A 19,458-nucleotide genomic window follows, 5' to 3' on the forward strand; every position below is an offset into this window, starting at 1 on the left:
GCATCTATCATCATACTGAAGTGCTAGCCTGCTAATTGTGCTAGAGATCCAATTTCTTCCAGTTTATTGCAATTTCTAGATTGTGGCAAAGAGTGAGTTGGTCTTAATCCTGAACACAGCAATGTCTCAGGGGACACCAGGATTAATGGATTAGTGTGATAAAAGAAGGGGCATACTCCATATTAACAGCATCAAGCTGACACAAAGATGAAGACCTCCATTAATATCTGAAGGGCAGTTCCAAAGGCCTTGAACTGGTAACAATCTCATTGCCGATGTAGAAGAGGTATTTGGAAATACACACCTACAGAAAGATGTAAACTTCTCAAATGGAAGCCAATATAAAGTGGGATTTCAAACCTAAACAAGGCTGAGATTAAACTACTTAAGTTTGTGAGCACATCTTTTATTCCTTAAGTCACCCGCTGCTCAGGCTTTCTACAGCTCCAAGCCAACAACAACAACAGCAATAATGGCGGCGACACGCCAAATGTTCCCAAGAGTTATGAACACAGCACATTACAGAAAACTCATCCTTTTACAACATTAAACACATACACTTCATCGACAGATTCATAACTGGTTTCCTGCCTGCTGTTGCCTTCTCCATCAGGAATATCCAACTGTTAAAACTTTGAAAGGTGGTGTTGATGACTTCAAAGGTTTGTTATTTTAGCATGACTCTCAACTCTACCACCAGGGCCAGGTATTTGGGCAATCCTGGATGGTAAGCTGGAAACAGTTTGATGGTTTTTATTTATTAATTTTCCTATGGTTTGCCAATCTTTAAAATTGTCCAATAATCCAGACTGGGAAATGAATGTTGAACCCTGTGCAGCAATGAAGTTGAATCTTGTGACTTTTTAATAAAACCATGATGATGGTGAAAAGCAGCATGATCATATTTACAAAGTCTATTGTGCTACAATATCCTGAGAATGCCTATCCAACTCAGCCCCCTGGAATTCTGAAGGTCCTAACAAATCCCCATGGTGACTTCTCTACAGACTGTGGTGTAGAATGTTGATAACTGTAAGGGCTGGGAATTTAACAAGAGTCCAAGTGTAGATGATGTACAATGGTCTTTTTGCCTAGATCTGGCAACAGAGCTAGTTACTAGAACTGATGCTAGTTCTAGATAGACAGGCATAAGCAGACCTTACTAACAAGCTGGAAGGTTCAGGTTTGGTATAACGCACAAGATGGTCATGCACAAGTGTCCTTGGACCTCACAAACCAGATCTGAGGAGCTTGGATAATTGTGAATCATTGAATGTGCAGACTTTCTATTGTGCCTCCAAAATGATAAAATGAGCAAGGGAAAGCTCTGGGTCAACCTTCCCTACCAAGAAGCCATAGCAGATGATCGGCACAGGTATGCTAAACTTGGAAATTCTAAGCAATAACTCCGCACGGAGTGCAAGGAACATTCCCATGAATACGAAAGCTACTAGGGATTGGGGGGTCAAATGTATTTCACCATTGGAGGTTAATTACAGCCGACTGGCAAAAAATAAAAGTAAATTCTTAATAAAGAACCAAAATACTATAGAAAAAGGCAATTTCCAAGAAAATACCCAACACGCAGCAATTACTTAGAGCTACCCTAAATTCAAATGCACCATAACTTGGCGCCATAAATTGCTGAGTTTCGGTTAATGGCAGTTTTCGCATATTGGCACATCCCCGAGAATGGAAGCCCCGCCGATAACTGGGAACTGCCTATAGATACCATCAGCAGCAGGACACACAACACAAGCATAACGTACAATGTTGCAGGCACTGATGAGAATGCCATGTGCTCTACAACCATGCATATCAAATGCAATCCTCTCTAAATCAGTTTAGGGAAAATGATCTTTGCTACCAATTGCACTGATGCTTAGGTATGTAACCAATTGGCATATGATATGTTTATGATACTATGTCTATCAGCCATTAAAAATAAAAGAAACAACAGTGACATAGTGCTTCTCCAACCATACACCTTCTGCAATTCACTCCTAAACTGTAACAAGCAGTAAACAGTGGGACATTTCATTGCATGTTAAGTGACTTCAAGCTTTTGAGCCAATGGCTGTCGCAAAAGCTAACACTTGAAATTTCCCTCTACCTCTGTCTGTGTATGTTCTTGGTGCTGGATTTAATGTACCATGCTTCATTACAAGAGAGTATTTTATCACTGTTGATATTTCATCTCTAATCACTGTAAAAATATTTAAAATGTTAATTATACGTAGGCAAGAGAACTCCAAACAGGCTATAGTAAGTTTACCCTTGCCATGGGATAAGTGCATACAAACGTATTGCCTTTTTTTTTCTTTGCCCGATTTAATGTAACATACTCCATTACAAGTTTAGTTGATACTTATTAAGTATGATTATCATACATCATACTAGTACTCAACGGAATATTTTATCACTTATTTCATCTCAGCTAGCTCTCTCTCTCTCTCTCTCTCTCTCTCTCTCTCTCTCTCTCTCTCTCTCTCTCTCTCTCTCTCTCTCTCTCTCTCTCTCTCTCTCTGCACTTTATTGCATCTATCTTTTGGTTTGAAAGAATAAAAAATGAGAAAATAAGTAAAAATATAAATAAGATTACTGTAGCATAAAATATAAATAATAAGTGAAGGAGTATGTGTGCTACTGTACTTCGGCTTCAATGGAAGCATACCTCAGTTATTGTTCTCTCTCTCTCTCTCTCTCTCTCTGCATGTTATTGTGTTTATCATTTAGTTTAAAAGATTAAAAATAGAGATAATAAGTAAAAATATTAATGAGAATGCTTTAGCATAAATTATAAATAAAAAGTGAAGGCGTGTGTGTCTGTTACTGTACTTCGGCTTCTATGTAAACATACATCGGTTATTGCTCTCTCTCTCTCTCTCTCTCTCTCTCTCTCTCTCTCTCTCTCTCTCTCTCTCTCTCTCTCTCTCTCTCTCTCTTCTCTCTCTCTAAACTGTATCTCAGTAATGTACATATCTTTTAACAAAATGTGAATTACTATTTCATAAACCTCAGAACGTTTACTATTTCATAAACCTCATAATGTGAAACCAAACAAGCTTTAGCAAGTCGAAGTCTACCTAGCCCACTTCATCTATCCAACTGCATCCCTACCCCCTCCCAACCATAGAAACTACTCCCCAGCTCCACCCATCTTCCAAAACAACATCTCTGAGCTTTCCTTTACCCAACCTAACTGCCAAGCCATCCGATCCACCCCCCACCTTTCAAACTTCTCGAGGTCTTCCCCCACCTTCCCCAGTTAGTCCGAACATCAACAATATTACCAACATTTCAACCTAACTGCCAAGCCATCCGATCCACCCCCCACCTTTGACTTCCACCCCCCACCCCTTTGAAATTCTTGAGGTCTTCCCCCACCTTCCCCAGTTAGTCCGAACATCGGCAATGTTACCAACATTTCAACCTAACTGCCAAGCCATCCGATTCACCCCCCCACCTTTGAAACTTCTTGAGGTCTTCCCCTACCTTCCCCAGTTAGTCCGAACATCAGCAGTGTTACTAACATTTCTTGAGATGCACAGCATTACTAACCATCGGAGGGTAGTTTTTACAAATTTTTTGAAATTTATATATCTTTGGGGCCTTGATCGATGGTCCGGGTATGTCAGATGATGTTGAGTTCCAGATAATGGCAATATGGATAATTGAAGGATTACTGTATTTGTATAATTTTGTGCCAAAATAAATTGCTGAATTTGTATATTTAACAGTATGTTTTAATTTTAGGAGAGATGTTGCAGATGTTGCTGGACTCACTACATATGTTTTTGGTGTGGAGGATGTTGATCGCCATGTGATGGTCTTCAAGAAAGAGTATCCATTAACAGAAGAGGAGTTAGAAGCATATAAAAATGGTGAAGAATGGGATCCTGAAAAATTTAAAGAAGAAGCAAGACTGGTTAGTATTAACATAGCTTTTTAAGTTTAGAGAATATAATGTAGGTAACTGGATAAGAAATAAGTGATAGATTATTTTTCCATTTCCCAATGGAGCTGTTTCACCACTAACCCATTACTTATAATTTGCTTTTTATTATGTTTTACAAGTAGTCCTAGACACATCACCCCCTGTTTAAAAAAAAAAAAAAAAAAGACTTGCAGACAGCTGGTACTGCCATTGCACATATGTACCCAGAGTTTCCAGCAGTAGTCAAAATCATTGTATGCTGCTTTAGTCATTGGATATAATTTGCTTTTGTGACCCATATTTCTGGGGTTATTTTAATTTTATGCATTTATTTTTCTTATTATATTGTTTTTCTCTTACACTATAGTAGACATAATTAAGAGTGGCTGATTGATTGGTCTTTATCATCAGTCTTTGAAGTTGTAAAGGTTAGGATTACTGACAGTTGGTGTGATTATGGTCATTTATTTAAAGAATTTGAATTAAGTAACTTACTCAGTAATTACATAGCTATAAGTTCCACTTATACGGCAGCTTGAATTCAAAATTTTCCAGGTAACACAACCTATTGTGTAGGTGACGACTTCCGCCTACTAGTAGGAGAATAAGAACGACTGTGAACAACAAGCTCAGTTTGTTCCTGCCATCATCTGGTAAACAACGGTGATGGCAGTAGCCTCATTATTTATAAACCTTCGGTTTAGAGTTTCTACTTAGTATTAAATTCTCGAATGGTGTTTTCAGAGTATAAGCACTCACAAGCTGTTTTTTTTGTTCCAAAGTAATTTTTGAATGTTTTGTCATTCTTTTAGGCTTAAAGCTAGGCAAATTTTGCCTATTTTTTCATTAGTTGAAGAATTAAAGACTAATTTTCTCTTTGCAGAGAATTAAAGTGTAAGAGCAGAAAGTAGTAAGAGAGAATGGTGCATATGGAAAATGTTATCATTGGCCAAGAATTGGTCCCAGTAGTAATTGCTGTGGGATTAGTACTTGCTTTGGCTGTACTTTTTGAAGACTTTTCTGAGATGTTTTCTCATATCTCCTGTATAAGGAGGGCACACATAATTTGATGTGGAGATTGTGAATGTCCCTCTCTTTCAGAAACCAGAAGTGCTCACTTCAGCATGACGCCCACTCGTTCTCAATGGCGCACACTGGTGCCATCCAGCGTTGCTGCCTTGACTACACTTCAGTGTTGCCACTACAATTGCATCCGAATAATTTACCTCTGTTATGGTTAAAGTTGACTATCAGTAGGAGATGGATATTTGTTTTGACTTGACAAACTTTGATACATCTTTAAACTTTTTTTTACTTAAGGATTAAATTTTTAAAATTATATTCTATTTGACCATGTTATTAGACAAAAACCACAAGATGGCAACACTGGTGCCATCTTCCATCGGGTGACAGCTCACTCTCTGAGCAGCAAGGTGCTTGAAGCACCCGAGCACCAAAAGTGCCCATATGCACACCCGCCCATAAGCACCAGAGCATCCATGAGCGCCTAGGACCATCCATAATCGCCCAAGATGCCCAAAAGCTTCCATGAGCGCCCATGGTCAGCATCTAATATTGCCTAAAGTGAAGATTATACAAGAAGAAAGCAACTAAAGACTCTCCTTTTCTGAAGGATTATAATGATGATGAGAAAACACTAAAGGACAATTATAAAATACATAAGAAGAAGCGCCTTATTTTGAAACATACAAGCACTGGCCAGAGGGAATCATCCCTGTGGAGGACTGTGCATGAACCAAGCAAAGGGAACAACCAGGCACATGCCCTTTTTTATCTCATTCCTACTAACCCTATAATTTTTTTTTTCCATCCTTCCCATACCATTGCCAGTTTGTGTTGGGGTTAACAATGTTAACCCTGTGATATTGAAGTGTTATGCAGTGGAGGAGATGGCTATTTATCCCTTGATTCTCCTAGACGAAAAGTCTCAAATTCCCCTGCATGTGGGAGGAGGCAAACTGGAAATCCAAGGGAGGTTGATGGGGTTACACACAAGTAGTCGCTCCCTCAGTCGAACCTCTTGCCAGTCCCAGGTATCAACAGAAAGCCATTGGGAAGGCATCTTACTGGATGTGTAGTGGAGGATGTAGCTATCTGACCCTATCGAATCTCGTAACCCAGTCCTGGTCAGACTCCCCTAAACCTGGGAGGAGGCATACTGTTAGTCTATGGGGTTCATAGGGGTTTGCCCCTCAGTTGAACCTGTTGTCTGCTGATTTCTATGGACAACCATTGAAAAGGGAGTCCATAAAGTGTGCCTACCCAGACTTAATGAGCTATGGATCCTGGTGCTGTGTGTCTGTCAAGGTTTGGCTCCGGGTAGTTGCCCCTCAGTCAAGTCTCTAATCCAGACCTCGACAGACAGCCACTGTAAAAACATCTTCATCATAGAGGTGTAGTGGAATTGGAGCCTATTCTGCCTGCCAGAGATCCTAGACCTAAAGTCCATGTCATATTCCCCTTGGGAGGGGACATAATGGCAGTTCAAGAGAATCCAAGGGGTCTACCAGGTAGTCCCGTAGCAATCTCAGGTGACGACAGATAACTTGTGGAAAGGCACCTTTTCCAGTAATCATCTTTCCGCTAGTTCTGAAGCTTCAAGCTCTGAACAGATGCGCTAGTGACACTCTAGCGACAAATACCGACCATTGAAAAGGTCGGCATTGGATGTCTAGCACCCCTCAGGTGCCTCCCAAGAAGACCAAAGAAACAAGACCTTCATGTAGTTTCTGGGATTGTCCAGAGAGTTTTTCAATAGATTGTACTCCTAAAGAACATTTAGTGAGATTGTACTCCTAAAGATTTAGTCTGAGAGCCCATCTGGCTTTTTGTTCTCAGAGTCCCCTACATTGTCGTAACGATTGTCAGTTAAGTTTCGTTCTTCTGAGCGCCCAATTGCACTAGATACAAGACTTAAGGACTGTTCTTAGGCTATTGAGCACCCATTGGCACCAGAGCACCCAGTACTCTGCAAGCGCCTGGAGGTTCGTTAGCCCCCAGTAGCGACCAAGCTCCCAGAGATTAGTGAGCCCCCAGTAGTCGAGAGTACTGCTTCTTTTGAGCGCCATCAAAGCCCAGGCACCTGTTGGCACCAGCAGTTTAAACATTTGGATGTCATTTTAGGCTTTTCTCAAACCTACCACTGTCTCTAGCACTAGAGGCTACCATGTCACCAGTTTGCTTCAGCAGAAGAAGAGAATCGAGATCCAGATGAGGCTTCACCTTCAACTGCTTATGCTTACATTCGTTTCTTTTTGAAGAGCTGTTCATCATTCTTCACCCCAGCAACGTCGTCTTCTGCTTCTGCCTTCTAGTTAAGTAGTTTATTCTTTGATACAGTTAAACTACCCAATATGGTGCTATCTACTTCAGCAAGGAAGATCCTGAGCAAAAAAGGTTGCTGCTTAGCGGACAGAAGGGAGCCAGGGAAGGCTGCTCTGTTTCCCTCCTTTATATTTACTGAAGAGAAGAAACTCATATTACGTTGCAGTAGGTGTCGTTCGAATTTTTGTACAATTACGAATCCTTGTACGGAATGCTGGGCATGGCCTAAGGAGCAGTGGAGGAAGTTTTATGGTAAGAGGGAACATTGGAGAGTCTCCACTCTTCGTACTCGGGAGGGCTTTGCTCCTATTCCCAATGTTTCATCTTCCGCAGTAGTCAACCCCCATAGTAGCATTGTCCCTGCATCTCCTTCCTTTTCTTCCATTGATTCGTCGATGGAAGTATCGGGAGGTCGCCAGGGTAATTTTTGTAATGTAGCCCCCTCTTCCTCGGGAGTTTTTTTGGTTCCCGAGAAGGGCGAGGTTTTTCATACTCTTCTCTTCCAGAGTCGGAGGCGTCGAAAATGGTGGCGATTTGAAAGACGCTTGGGCTAGGGGGTACCCCGTCCTTAGAGGGGTTGCTAGCGCATTTTGTGGAGGCTAGTACCCCCCTTCCCGCTCCAGCCAGGCCATCCCCCCCTCCTCCCAGCCTCGTCTTCGTGGGTAGGAGCAGTCGGCCATCTTGTATTGCTCCGCCAGTGTCTGTTTGTATCGGAGTGACATTGCGGTGTCAGCCCTGTTGATGACGTCACGTGGTCCATCTTTGTGTATTCCTCCACCAGTGGCGTCTCTTTCCCCCTTGCACAGAGGGGAAGCCGTAACGTCACCACCGCTTGTGACGTCACTCATCGATGACGTATCTCCCAGTCGCCTCCTCTGATCCGCCTCGCTTAGCCGTGACGTCATCACTGCCGTTCAGTTTGCAACATCTCCCTTCCTTGTCTTCGGAGTCTTCTCTGGCACATCAGTCTGAGGTCATATGCCAGGCAGTGCTTCAGAGGCTAGACTTTGTATTGGACATGAAGTTGGCTGCCTTATCGGTTGGGAGGACTCGTAGGAAAGGCGTTGCTTCGTCCCTGCCTTCTGAGAAGAGTGCGCTTAAGAAGCTAGTGCTGTCTTCCTCTCCCTCTTCCCCCTCTACGCCTTGTCGGCTTATTAAGTGTTGGAAGGCTAAGGACTTTGCCCTTCCTTCACCGTCGAGGGAGGAACTACGCGGACGTGTTCCCGAGAGTGTTGTGGTTTCGGGCAGTGTTAGTGGTGTGTTTTCTGCAGGGGTTGCTTCGCCGCCGAATCTCGAACTTGCAACCACCCCACCCCCCCTCTGTCCTTGCACATCGCGAGCGTGTTGCAACCTCCCCTGCCCGTGCACATGATGTCAGTGCTCCTTCTTCTCCAAGGCCTATTCGTCGCCATAAAGATCTGAAGGCGCCTGTCAAGAGATCGAAGATAATGAGCACGGAGTTGTTGCAGCCAGAGTGTTTGCCTGCCTCTCTAACTGGTGCTTCCAAGAATTCGACTATAAGGGATTCTCCGTCAACCTCGAGTGCTTGAGTTTCCCCCCCATCTCATGTACGTATGACCATTCATGGGCATCTAGAGTCACCTGTTGAGGTAAGTGATGTGCCTAGTGTTACAATGGGACCGTCTCGGAGGCTGACGCTTGGTCCCAGTCCAGATAGGCTAGTAGGGGTTTCAGACTGTTTGGCTGCTAACCCTCCTGTGAATTTTGGTGAAGAAGGCGTGTTAGAAGAACCTACACATCCTTCTCGTCGTTGGTCGCCGGTGCTTGAGCAGGAGGAGGGAGACATGTAGGAGTTTCTGTCTTCATTTTCGGAAGTTGTTGATCTCATTCGTGGGTTCAACAATTTGGAAAGTAGGACTCAGGCTCAGTCGTCTTACATTCCTTGCTTGGAAGCCTTGGTGGGAGCTTCGCAGGACCCCAAATCATCTCTTCAGGTGCCGTTGTCGGGGCACGTTCAATCGGTCTTGCAGAAGATTAACGCCTCTGTTTCTGACCGGGACGGTTCACTTCGCTCTAGGGGCTCTACCAAACTACTACCCCCGCCTCTCACAAGACATAGGAAGTACCATGCTACGAGCTCTGCGTTTTTGTTGTCACGCCACCTTAACCCAGACGTCATTCGCCTCAAGCCGGGTTTGACTTTGGAACAGGTGAGGTCAGTGGCTCCGTCCTTATATCCGCAAGATGCCTTAGCTTTGGGATCTATGGAATCTACAGCGGCCTCCATGTTGCAGATGGTTTCTTGGCTGGACCTCTGGTCTGTGGTGATTGCCAAGATGGCTTCTGACAGATCCCCTGAAGGGTTGGTGAGTGCTGCCTCGTTTGCCAGTCTATTGCAGTCTGGGGGCAAGGCGTTTTCTTATTTGGCTCACCTCAGTGCAAATTTATGGGCTAACCTTCTTCTGGTTAGGAGGGACGCGGCTTTGTCTAGAATGGAGAGGTTGCTCGACACCGAGTCTTTGCTGGCCTTGAGAAATGGTGATCTGTTGGAGTCACAATTCTTGTTTCCATGGACAGAACTCGAAAATGCGATAGACCAACGCCGGGCTGACACCAAGGACCATCTGGTGCACCAAGCCATGTCTTAAGTTGTAGTCTTGCCCTCGGAGACGTCCGGCCCCTCCTCCTCCCCCGGTCCAGCAGCAGTCGAGGAGATCATCACCTGGTAGGCCATCGAGGACCTCGAGTTTGGCAGGGCCTTCCCGTTCGACACAGCCCAAGTCTCAAGATCAACGCCCCTTTCGCTCTTGTTCCTTTAAACCAAGAAGGGGCCCCAGGAGCAGAGGTCAAGGGGGCCGTTAGTAGGTTGGGCGTCTCTCCCTCTCCTGTGACACGGGTGGGGGGGTGCCTGGCTGGCCATTGGGCCAAGTGGCAGAGTTACGGGGCGGAGAAGTGGGTGGTAGATGTCCTTCGGGTGGGATACCTGGTACCATTCAACTTCTCTCCTCCTCTGTCGGACAAGCCGCAGCTCAGGAAGACTATCCTCCAGATTCTCTGAGGTTCTTGGCTCTTCGGGAGGAAGTGCAGAAAATGCTGGACAAGGATGCGATAGAGGAAGTAGTGAGTCCATCCCCGGGGTTTTACAGTCACATCTTCTTGGTGCCCAAGAAGATGTATTGACCGTTTGTGTTGTATTAATCTCTGGGGAAGTGATTTTCCTGTAAATCTGATGTAAGATTGGTCACAGTCCTGGCATGGGATTTCATAAACCCCTGTTTCCTTGGGGAATGTCTTTTGTTGGACGTTTAATCAGGGATTTGGCTAAGGTGTTTGGGTAAGTAAATGCAAAAGGGTTAGATTTTCTGAGGGTCTGAGTCACTGTCTTAATCCTGTCCAGGTGAGGAAACGGGTTTATGAAATCCCATGCCAGGACTGTGACCAATCTTACATCGGATTTACAGAAAAATCACTTTCCAGAGATTAATACAACACAAACGGTCAGTTAGGTATGGACAACAGAACTCAGTTATTTTCAACCATAGAATAAACTGGAATTTGTCACATATAATTTATAGCAGCAACTGCCGGTACAAGAGTCAAATGATGGAATCGGCCTTAATAAAAGAGAGGCAGGTAATGAACATCTCAAAAGGAGCAAGGGATTCAGATGTGATCGATCAGGTTAAAGAAAGATTATCAGCGGGGGTGACCTAAATCAGCTTACCTTTGGATGGATCCCTTGGTATAAATACCACCTTTTCTGTAAACTTTTCTCATTCATATACCTGAAGAGAGAGACAGTAGTCTCTGAAATATAGTACTTTTCTCTCTATATTTTGGTGTTTTTATGAGCTGCTTTTATTAGATGTATTACTATATATATATTATATATATATATAATATATACATATATATATATATGTATTATATATATATATATTATAACATATTATATATCTATATATATATATATGTATATATAGATATATATATATATATTATATATATATATAGCAAATTCCACAGGAAAATGATAGTCAGAAATCCAAGCGCTTTCGTCTTTACTCAGACATTGTCAAGGAGTTATTAACTCCTTGACAATGTCTGAGTAAAGACGAAAAAGCGCTTGGATTTCTGACTATCATTTTCCTGTGGAATTAACTTTTTTCTTTTTTGAAGTCACGTGCATCTACTGTGATTTTTAAGCATAACATATATATATATATATATATGATATATCTATATATATATAGATATATATATATATATATATATATATATATTAATAAAAGGAGCCCATATTTTGGTGTTTTTATGGGCTCCTTTTATTATTATTATATATATATATATATATATATATATATATATATATATATATATATATATATATATATATATATATATATATATATATCTATATTATATATATACACAGTAGTACTCGAGATACGAAATTAATCCATTCCGAGGCGCCTTATTATCATGAGGTTTTCGTATCTTGGACCACATTTATATATGAAAATGGCTAATCCGTTCCAAGCCCTCCAAAAACACCCCAGTAAATTTCATAATAAAACTAAATTGACCTATAAACAATGAAATACTACAACAATTTGGACCATTCAATACCTAAATTAATAAAAAAAATGCAAAATATAACCTGTAAATAAAGTGTATATTAGTGTACATGGTAACAAGAAATATACTGTGCGTACGTAAAATGTGGAAGCTTACCTTTCGAGTGAGGCTACGTACATACATAACTATCCAAGGAAGATTGCTTCTGCCTACTTTTCACAATGTTCCTGTGTGAGCCATTTTGGGGGGTGTCTTCTACAAATAATTGCACTTTATGAAAAGCGGCTTTAATTCTGCCGTTTTTTTTTTTTTTTTTTTTTTCTTTGTACATATGTACGTACGTACACTTTTAAAAATATACATCGTACTGCATACGTAACTATCCCAGAAATATTGCTTCTGCCTACTTTTCAACAATGTTCCTGTGTGAGCCTTTTCGGGGGGTGTCTTCTACAAATGATTGCACTGATGAAAGCGGCTTTAATTTCTGCCTTTTTTTTTTTTTCTTTCTTTTTTTATTTTTAACTTTTTTTTTTTTATACAGAATTTCAACTTTCTGTTTTTTATCACTTGTTTTTTTTTTTTTTTTTTTTTTTTTTTTTTTTTTTTTTTTTTTTTTTTTTTTTTTTTTTTTTTGTTTTTTTTTTTTTTTTTTTTTTTTTTTTTTTTTTTTTTTTTTTTTTTTTTTGCATTCATGACCTCTGTTGGTGCCCTGGTGTGTCCATCAAAACCAAATGCTCTCTCTGCAACTGATTTGGGTACTGAATGTTCGGCTGCTGACCTTCAACATAAACTGAAGTGCCTTGATTATACGTACTACTGGTATGCATGTTGTAAATGATTGGTCTACACCCTCTGTTCAGCAGGGAGTGGAGATTCTACCAACCTTGCAAAGTTTCCAGGTATCCCATGAGAGAGACCTTGATCACTTATCCCATGTGAGAGATCTTGGTCACTTTTTTTTTTTTAAATACTTACACATTGACGATCCCGAAAACGAATACTGCGTGCGTACTATAATAATCCTGGTTTACCCGAGTGGCTGAGCACGCCACCACGTGTACATAGTAGATGCATGATGGGAGGGAGGACTGGGCCAATAGGAGAGAAGGATTTCATGGCCAGACGACTAAAGCGTTCTTAGGAACCCAATGGGCGAGAGCAGGAGGATGGTGGCGAGTCCACTCGTACGAAGATGGCGGTGCACGGCGCAATTTTCAAAATTGTTATTCAGGCGAATCTCGGACTTTCAGAAACCTTTCGTATCTTGAAAACTTTTCGTATGTAGAGCCGTTAAATTTTTCGTATTGGCTATCGTATCTCGAGTTTGTCGTAAGTTGAGCCTTTCATATCTCGAGGTACCACTGTATATTATATATATATATAATATATATATAAAATATAATAAAATGAGCCCATAAAAACACCAAATATAGAGAAAAAAGTACTATATTTCAGAGACTACTGTCTCTCTCTTCAGGTATATGAATAAGAAAAGTTTACAGAAAAGGTGGTATTTATACCATGGGATCCATCCACAGTAAGCCGATTTAGGTCACCCCCACTGATAATCTTCCTGTAATCTTCTTAAGCGTTGGTTGAATGAAACCGTTGTCGATCACATGAATCCACTGCTCCTTTTGAGATGTTCATTACCTGCCTCTCTTTTATTAGGACCGATTCCATCATTTGACTCTTGGACTGGCAGTTGCTGCTAGAAATTATTATTATATATATGTATATATATATATATATATATATATATATATATATAAATATTATAATCTATATATATGTGTGTGTATATATATATATATATATATATATATATATATATATATATATGTATATATATATATATATCTATATCTATATATATAGATATATATATATATGATGGTAAAAATGTTGTTATATATATATCTATATATATATATATATATATATATATATATATATATATATATATATATATATATATATGACTGGTAAAAAATGTTGTTATAACAGAATTCCATCTAATAAAGGGAGGCCGTGTGTAAAAACACCACCAAAATATAGAGAGAGAAATACTATATTTCAGAGACTGCTGTCTCCCTCTTCAGGTAGATGAATGAGAAAAGTTACAGAAAAGATGGTATTTGTACCAAGAGGTCCATCCACAGGTAAGCCAATTTAGGTCACTCCCACTAATAATCCTCCTTTAATCTTCTTAAGCGTCAGTTGAATGAAAACCTTGTCAATGACATCTGAGTACCATGCTCCCTTTGAGATATTCAAGCTTTCGTCTTTAAGGTATCCTGACCATATTATTGAGAAAGCAATTAACAAACTATACGTAATTTTCTACCGACCCCCTCAAGACAAGACCAGAGACACAGCCAACAATAAAATAAAAATAAAAATTCCACACCTAGACATTTACTTACCCAAATCCCCGATTGGCATCCAACAAAAGACCTTCCCCAAGGACACAGGTGTTTACAAAATCTCATGCCTGGAGTGTGACCATACTTACATCGGATTTACAGGAAAATCACTTCCCCAGAGATTAATACAGCACAAACGGTCAGTTAGGTATGGACAACAGAACTCAGCTATTTTCAACCATATAAATGAACATAACCAAAGTATCAACTGGAATTTGTCACGTATAATTTATAGCAGCAACTGCTGGTACAAGAGTCAAATGATGGAATCGGCCTTGATTAAAGAGAGGCAAGTAATGAATATCTCAAAGGGAGCGTGGGACTCAGATGTCATCGACAAGGTTTTCATTCAACCGACGCTTAAGAAGATCAAAGGAAGATTATCAGCGGGAGTGACCTAAATTGGCTTACCTGTGGATGGACCTCTTGGTATAAATACCACCCTGAAATATAGTATTTCTCTCTCTATATTTTGGTGTTTTTTTGGGCTCATTTTTTATTATATAATATATATATATATATCTAGTATATATATATATATATATAGATATATATATACAGGGGCGGGCCCTCGGTTAGCGGCAGGGGTTCCGTTCCTGGCCACCGACGCCAAGCGATTTTCGACGCTGAGCGATTTTAAGCCTACGGCCGCCGCACACCTTCTTTCGAAACTCTAGACCAGTCAAAGGACGCCGTAATCCCACAACGGCGCAATAAGTAAAATTATATTTATGCAGTATAGTACTATAGAATTTACTGTACAGTACATGTGGGTGTCTAGAGTATGTAAAGATATAATAAAGTTTATACAAGTGTACAGGTAGCTGTAGTTCAGGTTACGATCATTAGTCTTACGATAGTTCGATTTTATGAGAGATCAAATTACAATGGCCTAAATTTATCCATCTTCTAGTTACATAAGTTCAATAACAGCAAAAGAGAATGATGAAAGTATGGTTTTAACGTTATACTCGTTGCGTGAACGTGTACAGCCATGAACAACCGAACGAGAAACGACTTTTTTTTTTTGCTAAGTACAACCGAACTGGATAACATCTGTTTGGGCTTGTATTTCGATCATCGTACTACAGTGCAACATTACTGTATTTGTTATAAATGGCGTTATGTATAGAATAGAACTGAGATATCTTAATGTAATAACTTTATTCGCTATAGATCAGAGATCAATATAGATTAAAGAGCAATCGGGAAATATGCCGTTAAATTTAAACCTAGTTATAACTGAAGCTTGAGAAACTGTTCAAGCTGCTAATGACTATTTATCGTACATCGGCAACAAGGATAAAACTGCAGTAAACGTCTGCCATCACACACAACTGTAGATAAAATTGGGATAAAATCATTTTAATCAAAAACTACTGTGCTTGAAAGAACACATTTACTGTTGGTTCACGCCGAATATTAAAGATAAATACAGGTAATGACCGACTTACGACCTATGCAACCTTACGTTCTGATCGACTTAACGACTATTATTTTCACCCTTTTCGGCAGAACGTGCATAACGAACGTACGATACTTTTTCCTGCGGCATCCGTGCATCTCTCGGGTCCCGCGCTCACTCAGTGTTGCCTGTAGCTCCGTACTGAACGCATCTCTCGCTCTGCTGTGTTTCTTTTTCAATAACTTTGTGTTAATTTTGATCATTTTTGAAATGTCTGCCAAGAGGAAAAACTGTGTTTATCTACTCCTCAACATGCCAAGAAGGAAGGAGGCCATTGACTTGGACACGCAAAATGACAGTGATTAAGCAGTTCGAAGAAGGGAAGAAAGTGAATGTGATCGCACGTGATATGAAGTTATCTCATTCTACTGTGTCCACGATTCTTAAGGATAAGGAAGGATTCGTGATGCTGTGAAAGGTTCTGCACCCATGCGATCGACAGTGATTACGAAACAACGCACTGGCCCCATCCATGAAATGGAAAAATTATTGCATGTTTGGATGGAAGATCAAATCCAAAAAAGGACACCATTAAGCCTTTTTACTGTGCAGATGAAGGCTAGAAGTCTGTTTCAGACTTTGAAGGAACGTGCTGGAGTAGAGTATAAGCAAGAATTTTTGGCAAGCGTTGGCTGGTTCAAGAGGTTCAAAAAACGATTCCAGCTGCATAGTGTTCGAGTGACTGGAGAAGCAGCGAGTGCGGATGAGAAGGAGGGCTAGCAAGTTTGTCGACAGTCTCGATGAAATGATTACGGATGAGGAATATCTTCCAGAACAAATATTTAATGTTGATGAAACAGGTTTGTTCTGGAAACGAATGCCAGAACGCACTTACATCCATAAGGAAGCCAGTAGCATGCCAGGATTTAAAGCTTTTAAGGATAGGCTGACTCTACTGCTTGGTGGGAATGTCGCGGGGTTCAAGCTGAAACCCTTTTAATTTATCATTCAGAAAAACCCACGAGCGTTCAAGAATGTAAGCAAGACAGTACACTTTTGCCTGTCTACTTTCGCTCTAACCGTAAGGCATGGATGACGCAGACACTTTGAAGACTGGTTTGTCAACTGTTTCATTCCTCAAGTGCGTGAATACTGCCTAGAGAAAGGAATTCCTTTCAATATTTTACTGCTGCTCGATAATGCGCCTGGACATCCACCTCACTTAGCTGATCTGAATCTGATGTGAAAGTGGTTTTTTTTGCCACCAAACACCATCCAATTCTTCAACCTATGGACCAAGGTTCGATTGCAACATTTAAGGCAAACTATTTAAGAATCACCTTGCGCAAGCCATAGCTGCTCTAGATGCCGACCCAGAACTATCCCTACGAGAATTTTGGAAAACGTAACAATATTCTGCATGCTATCAAGAATGTGTCTTCTGCCTGGGAGACTGTGACGGCGAAGTGTATGAATGGCATATGGAAGGAAGTACGTTAAACGTATGTGAATGATTTTGATGGATTTGACAGTGAACAAGAACTTGATGTGATACGGGGAAAAATAGTGAAACTGTCAAAAGAGCTTTCCTTGGATTGTGAAATAGAAGATATTGAGGATTTGCTAGACCACGCTTCCGAAGAACTTACAAATGAAGAGCTGATTGAATTGGAAGAAGAACGAGTGGCGGGAAGGAAGAAAGAAGAGAAGCGGAGGATGAAGAGTTGCCAGAAAGGAAATTTACCGCCAAGGGATATCAGAAGGATTAGCTCAACTAAATAAAAACTCCTTGCACATTTCGAAGAAATGGACCCAAATTATGAAAGGTTTTCAAAGATTGAACGGATGGCACACGATTTGTTTCGTCCGTATCGTGAAATTTACGAGGAGAAAAAGAAACAAAAACAATCCAGACGAAACTCACCATGTTTGTGAAACGAACAACTCCTCCCGTCACCCCGACCGTCGCTTCAGCTGATGAAGTCAATGACCTCCAGTCAAGCACCAGCGATGCCAGAAGTCTTAATTTTATTATATTTTCCTGTACTACATTACTAGTTTTCAATTGTATTTTGTTGAATGTTTTCTATTTTTTGCACCTGTATTTTGGTATTTTTCAACATTAAACAAATTGTACTGTAGCATCCAGTGTTTAAATTAAACCTGACAAAAGTAACAACAGGAAACAGTATGATGCATAGAGAAACGGGTTTGCTATGAACTTAACAAACGTACAATACATAAGACGCAAGTTTCGTGTACGGAGAGAGACGTTACAGACGTTACAAATGGTATAAAAATTCCAAGAAATCATAAGTAAAAAGGATGAATTTTTATATGAGCATGACAAACGAAGTTTCTCTCTCTCTCTCTCTCTCTCTCTCTCTCTCTCTCTCTCTCTCTCTCTCTCTCTCTCTCTCTCTCTCTTTTCAGTGAAAGCCTCGATTCGATAGAATTTTTTCCATGTAATCATAGGCGTACGAGGTGAAGTTCATTGGGAGGGCAACACCTAATTTGCCCGAATTTTCATTATGAAACAGTATGATGCGTGTAGAAACAGTTTGGACAAACGTTTGGCGAATGTAACAGTACATAGAGAGACGTTACAAATGTGGTATAAAAAATTCCAAGAAATCATAAACTAGGAAATACAATAAGTAAATTAACTAAAAAAAAAAAAAAAAAGGATGAATTTTTATATGAACGTGACAACCGAAGCATTATGAAACAGTATGATGCGAGGAGAAACAGTTTGGACAAACGTTTGCCGAATGTAACAGTACGTAGAGAGACGTTACAAATGGTATAAAAAAATTCCAAGAAATCATAACTAGGAAATACAATAAGTAAATTAAACTAAAAAAAAAAAAGGAGAATTTTTATATGAACGTGACAACCGAAGCATTATGAAACAGTATTATGCGAGGAGAAAACAGTTTGGACAAACGTTTGGCGAATGTAACAGCAAGGAGTAGTAATGTCGTGTAGAGAGACGATATAAATGGTATAAAATAATCATAACTAGGAAATACGTACAATGAACTAAAGAAAAGGTGAACCTACAAACGCAGCAATATGAAACAGTGTGATGTGTGGAGAATGGGTTCGTCTGACGACTTTGACAAACATTAACAGTAAGGCGTAGTAATGTACACGTCATTACTACGCCTTACTGTTAACGTTGTCAAAGTCGTCAGACGTACCGTTCTCCACACATCACATGTTTCATATTGCTACGTTTGTAGGTTCAACCTTTTCTTTAGTTAATTTATTTTGCTATCTTTGTTTTCTTTAGACTTCTTGTATTTCCTAGTTATGTTATTATATTTTTTATACATATGTGTGAGATGTTACCATGCTACAAAATGTAAAGAAATCATAACTAGGAAATATATACACATTCTAAAGAAAAAGACAGCAAAATATACTAGCTAAAGAAGGGGTTGAATTTTTACATACGTATATGAACTTGTGAAAGGGTATCGTAAGTACTATCGTAATACATATATGACAGTAAGAATATGCACTAAGAATGGTAATACAATGGTTTTAATGATAATGAATGTTAAATAATAATGAATTATGACTAAATATGATAATATAAGTAATAATCTAAGAAAATGTTGATAAAATATGACTTTCAGATGATGTCAATATCATACACAATATGTATATGTACGATAAAACTCTACGGTAATTTAGCGACTCGACATGCGTCCAAATCGAGTTACGACTGTTTTGCAGAACCAATTGCGGTCGTAAGTCGGTCACTACCTGTAACGTAAAGTTCGTATTACGATGAT

At 40.0% G+C, this 19,458-nt stretch overlaps 1 protein-coding gene across 1 annotated transcript in view; it reads left to right on the forward strand.

Moving 5' to 3' along the window:
• LOC135216703 (sperm-associated antigen 7 homolog) overlaps positions 1-19,458 on the forward strand; it is a 135,272-nt gene that overhangs the window by 93,059 nt on the left and 22,755 nt on the right. Inside the window, exon 4 of the mRNA XM_064252127.1 lies at positions 3,757-3,928. Coding sequence (XP_064108197.1) covers positions 3,757-3,928 — 172 coding nt within the window. The remainder of the gene's footprint in view (positions 1-3,756; positions 3,929-19,458) is intronic.

This window comes from Macrobrachium nipponense, chromosome 6 (assembly GCF_015104395.2).
Source record: "Macrobrachium nipponense isolate FS-2020 chromosome 6, ASM1510439v2, whole genome shotgun sequence".
Taxonomy (NCBI): Eukaryota; Metazoa; Arthropoda; class Malacostraca; order Decapoda; family Palaemonidae; genus Macrobrachium; species Macrobrachium nipponense.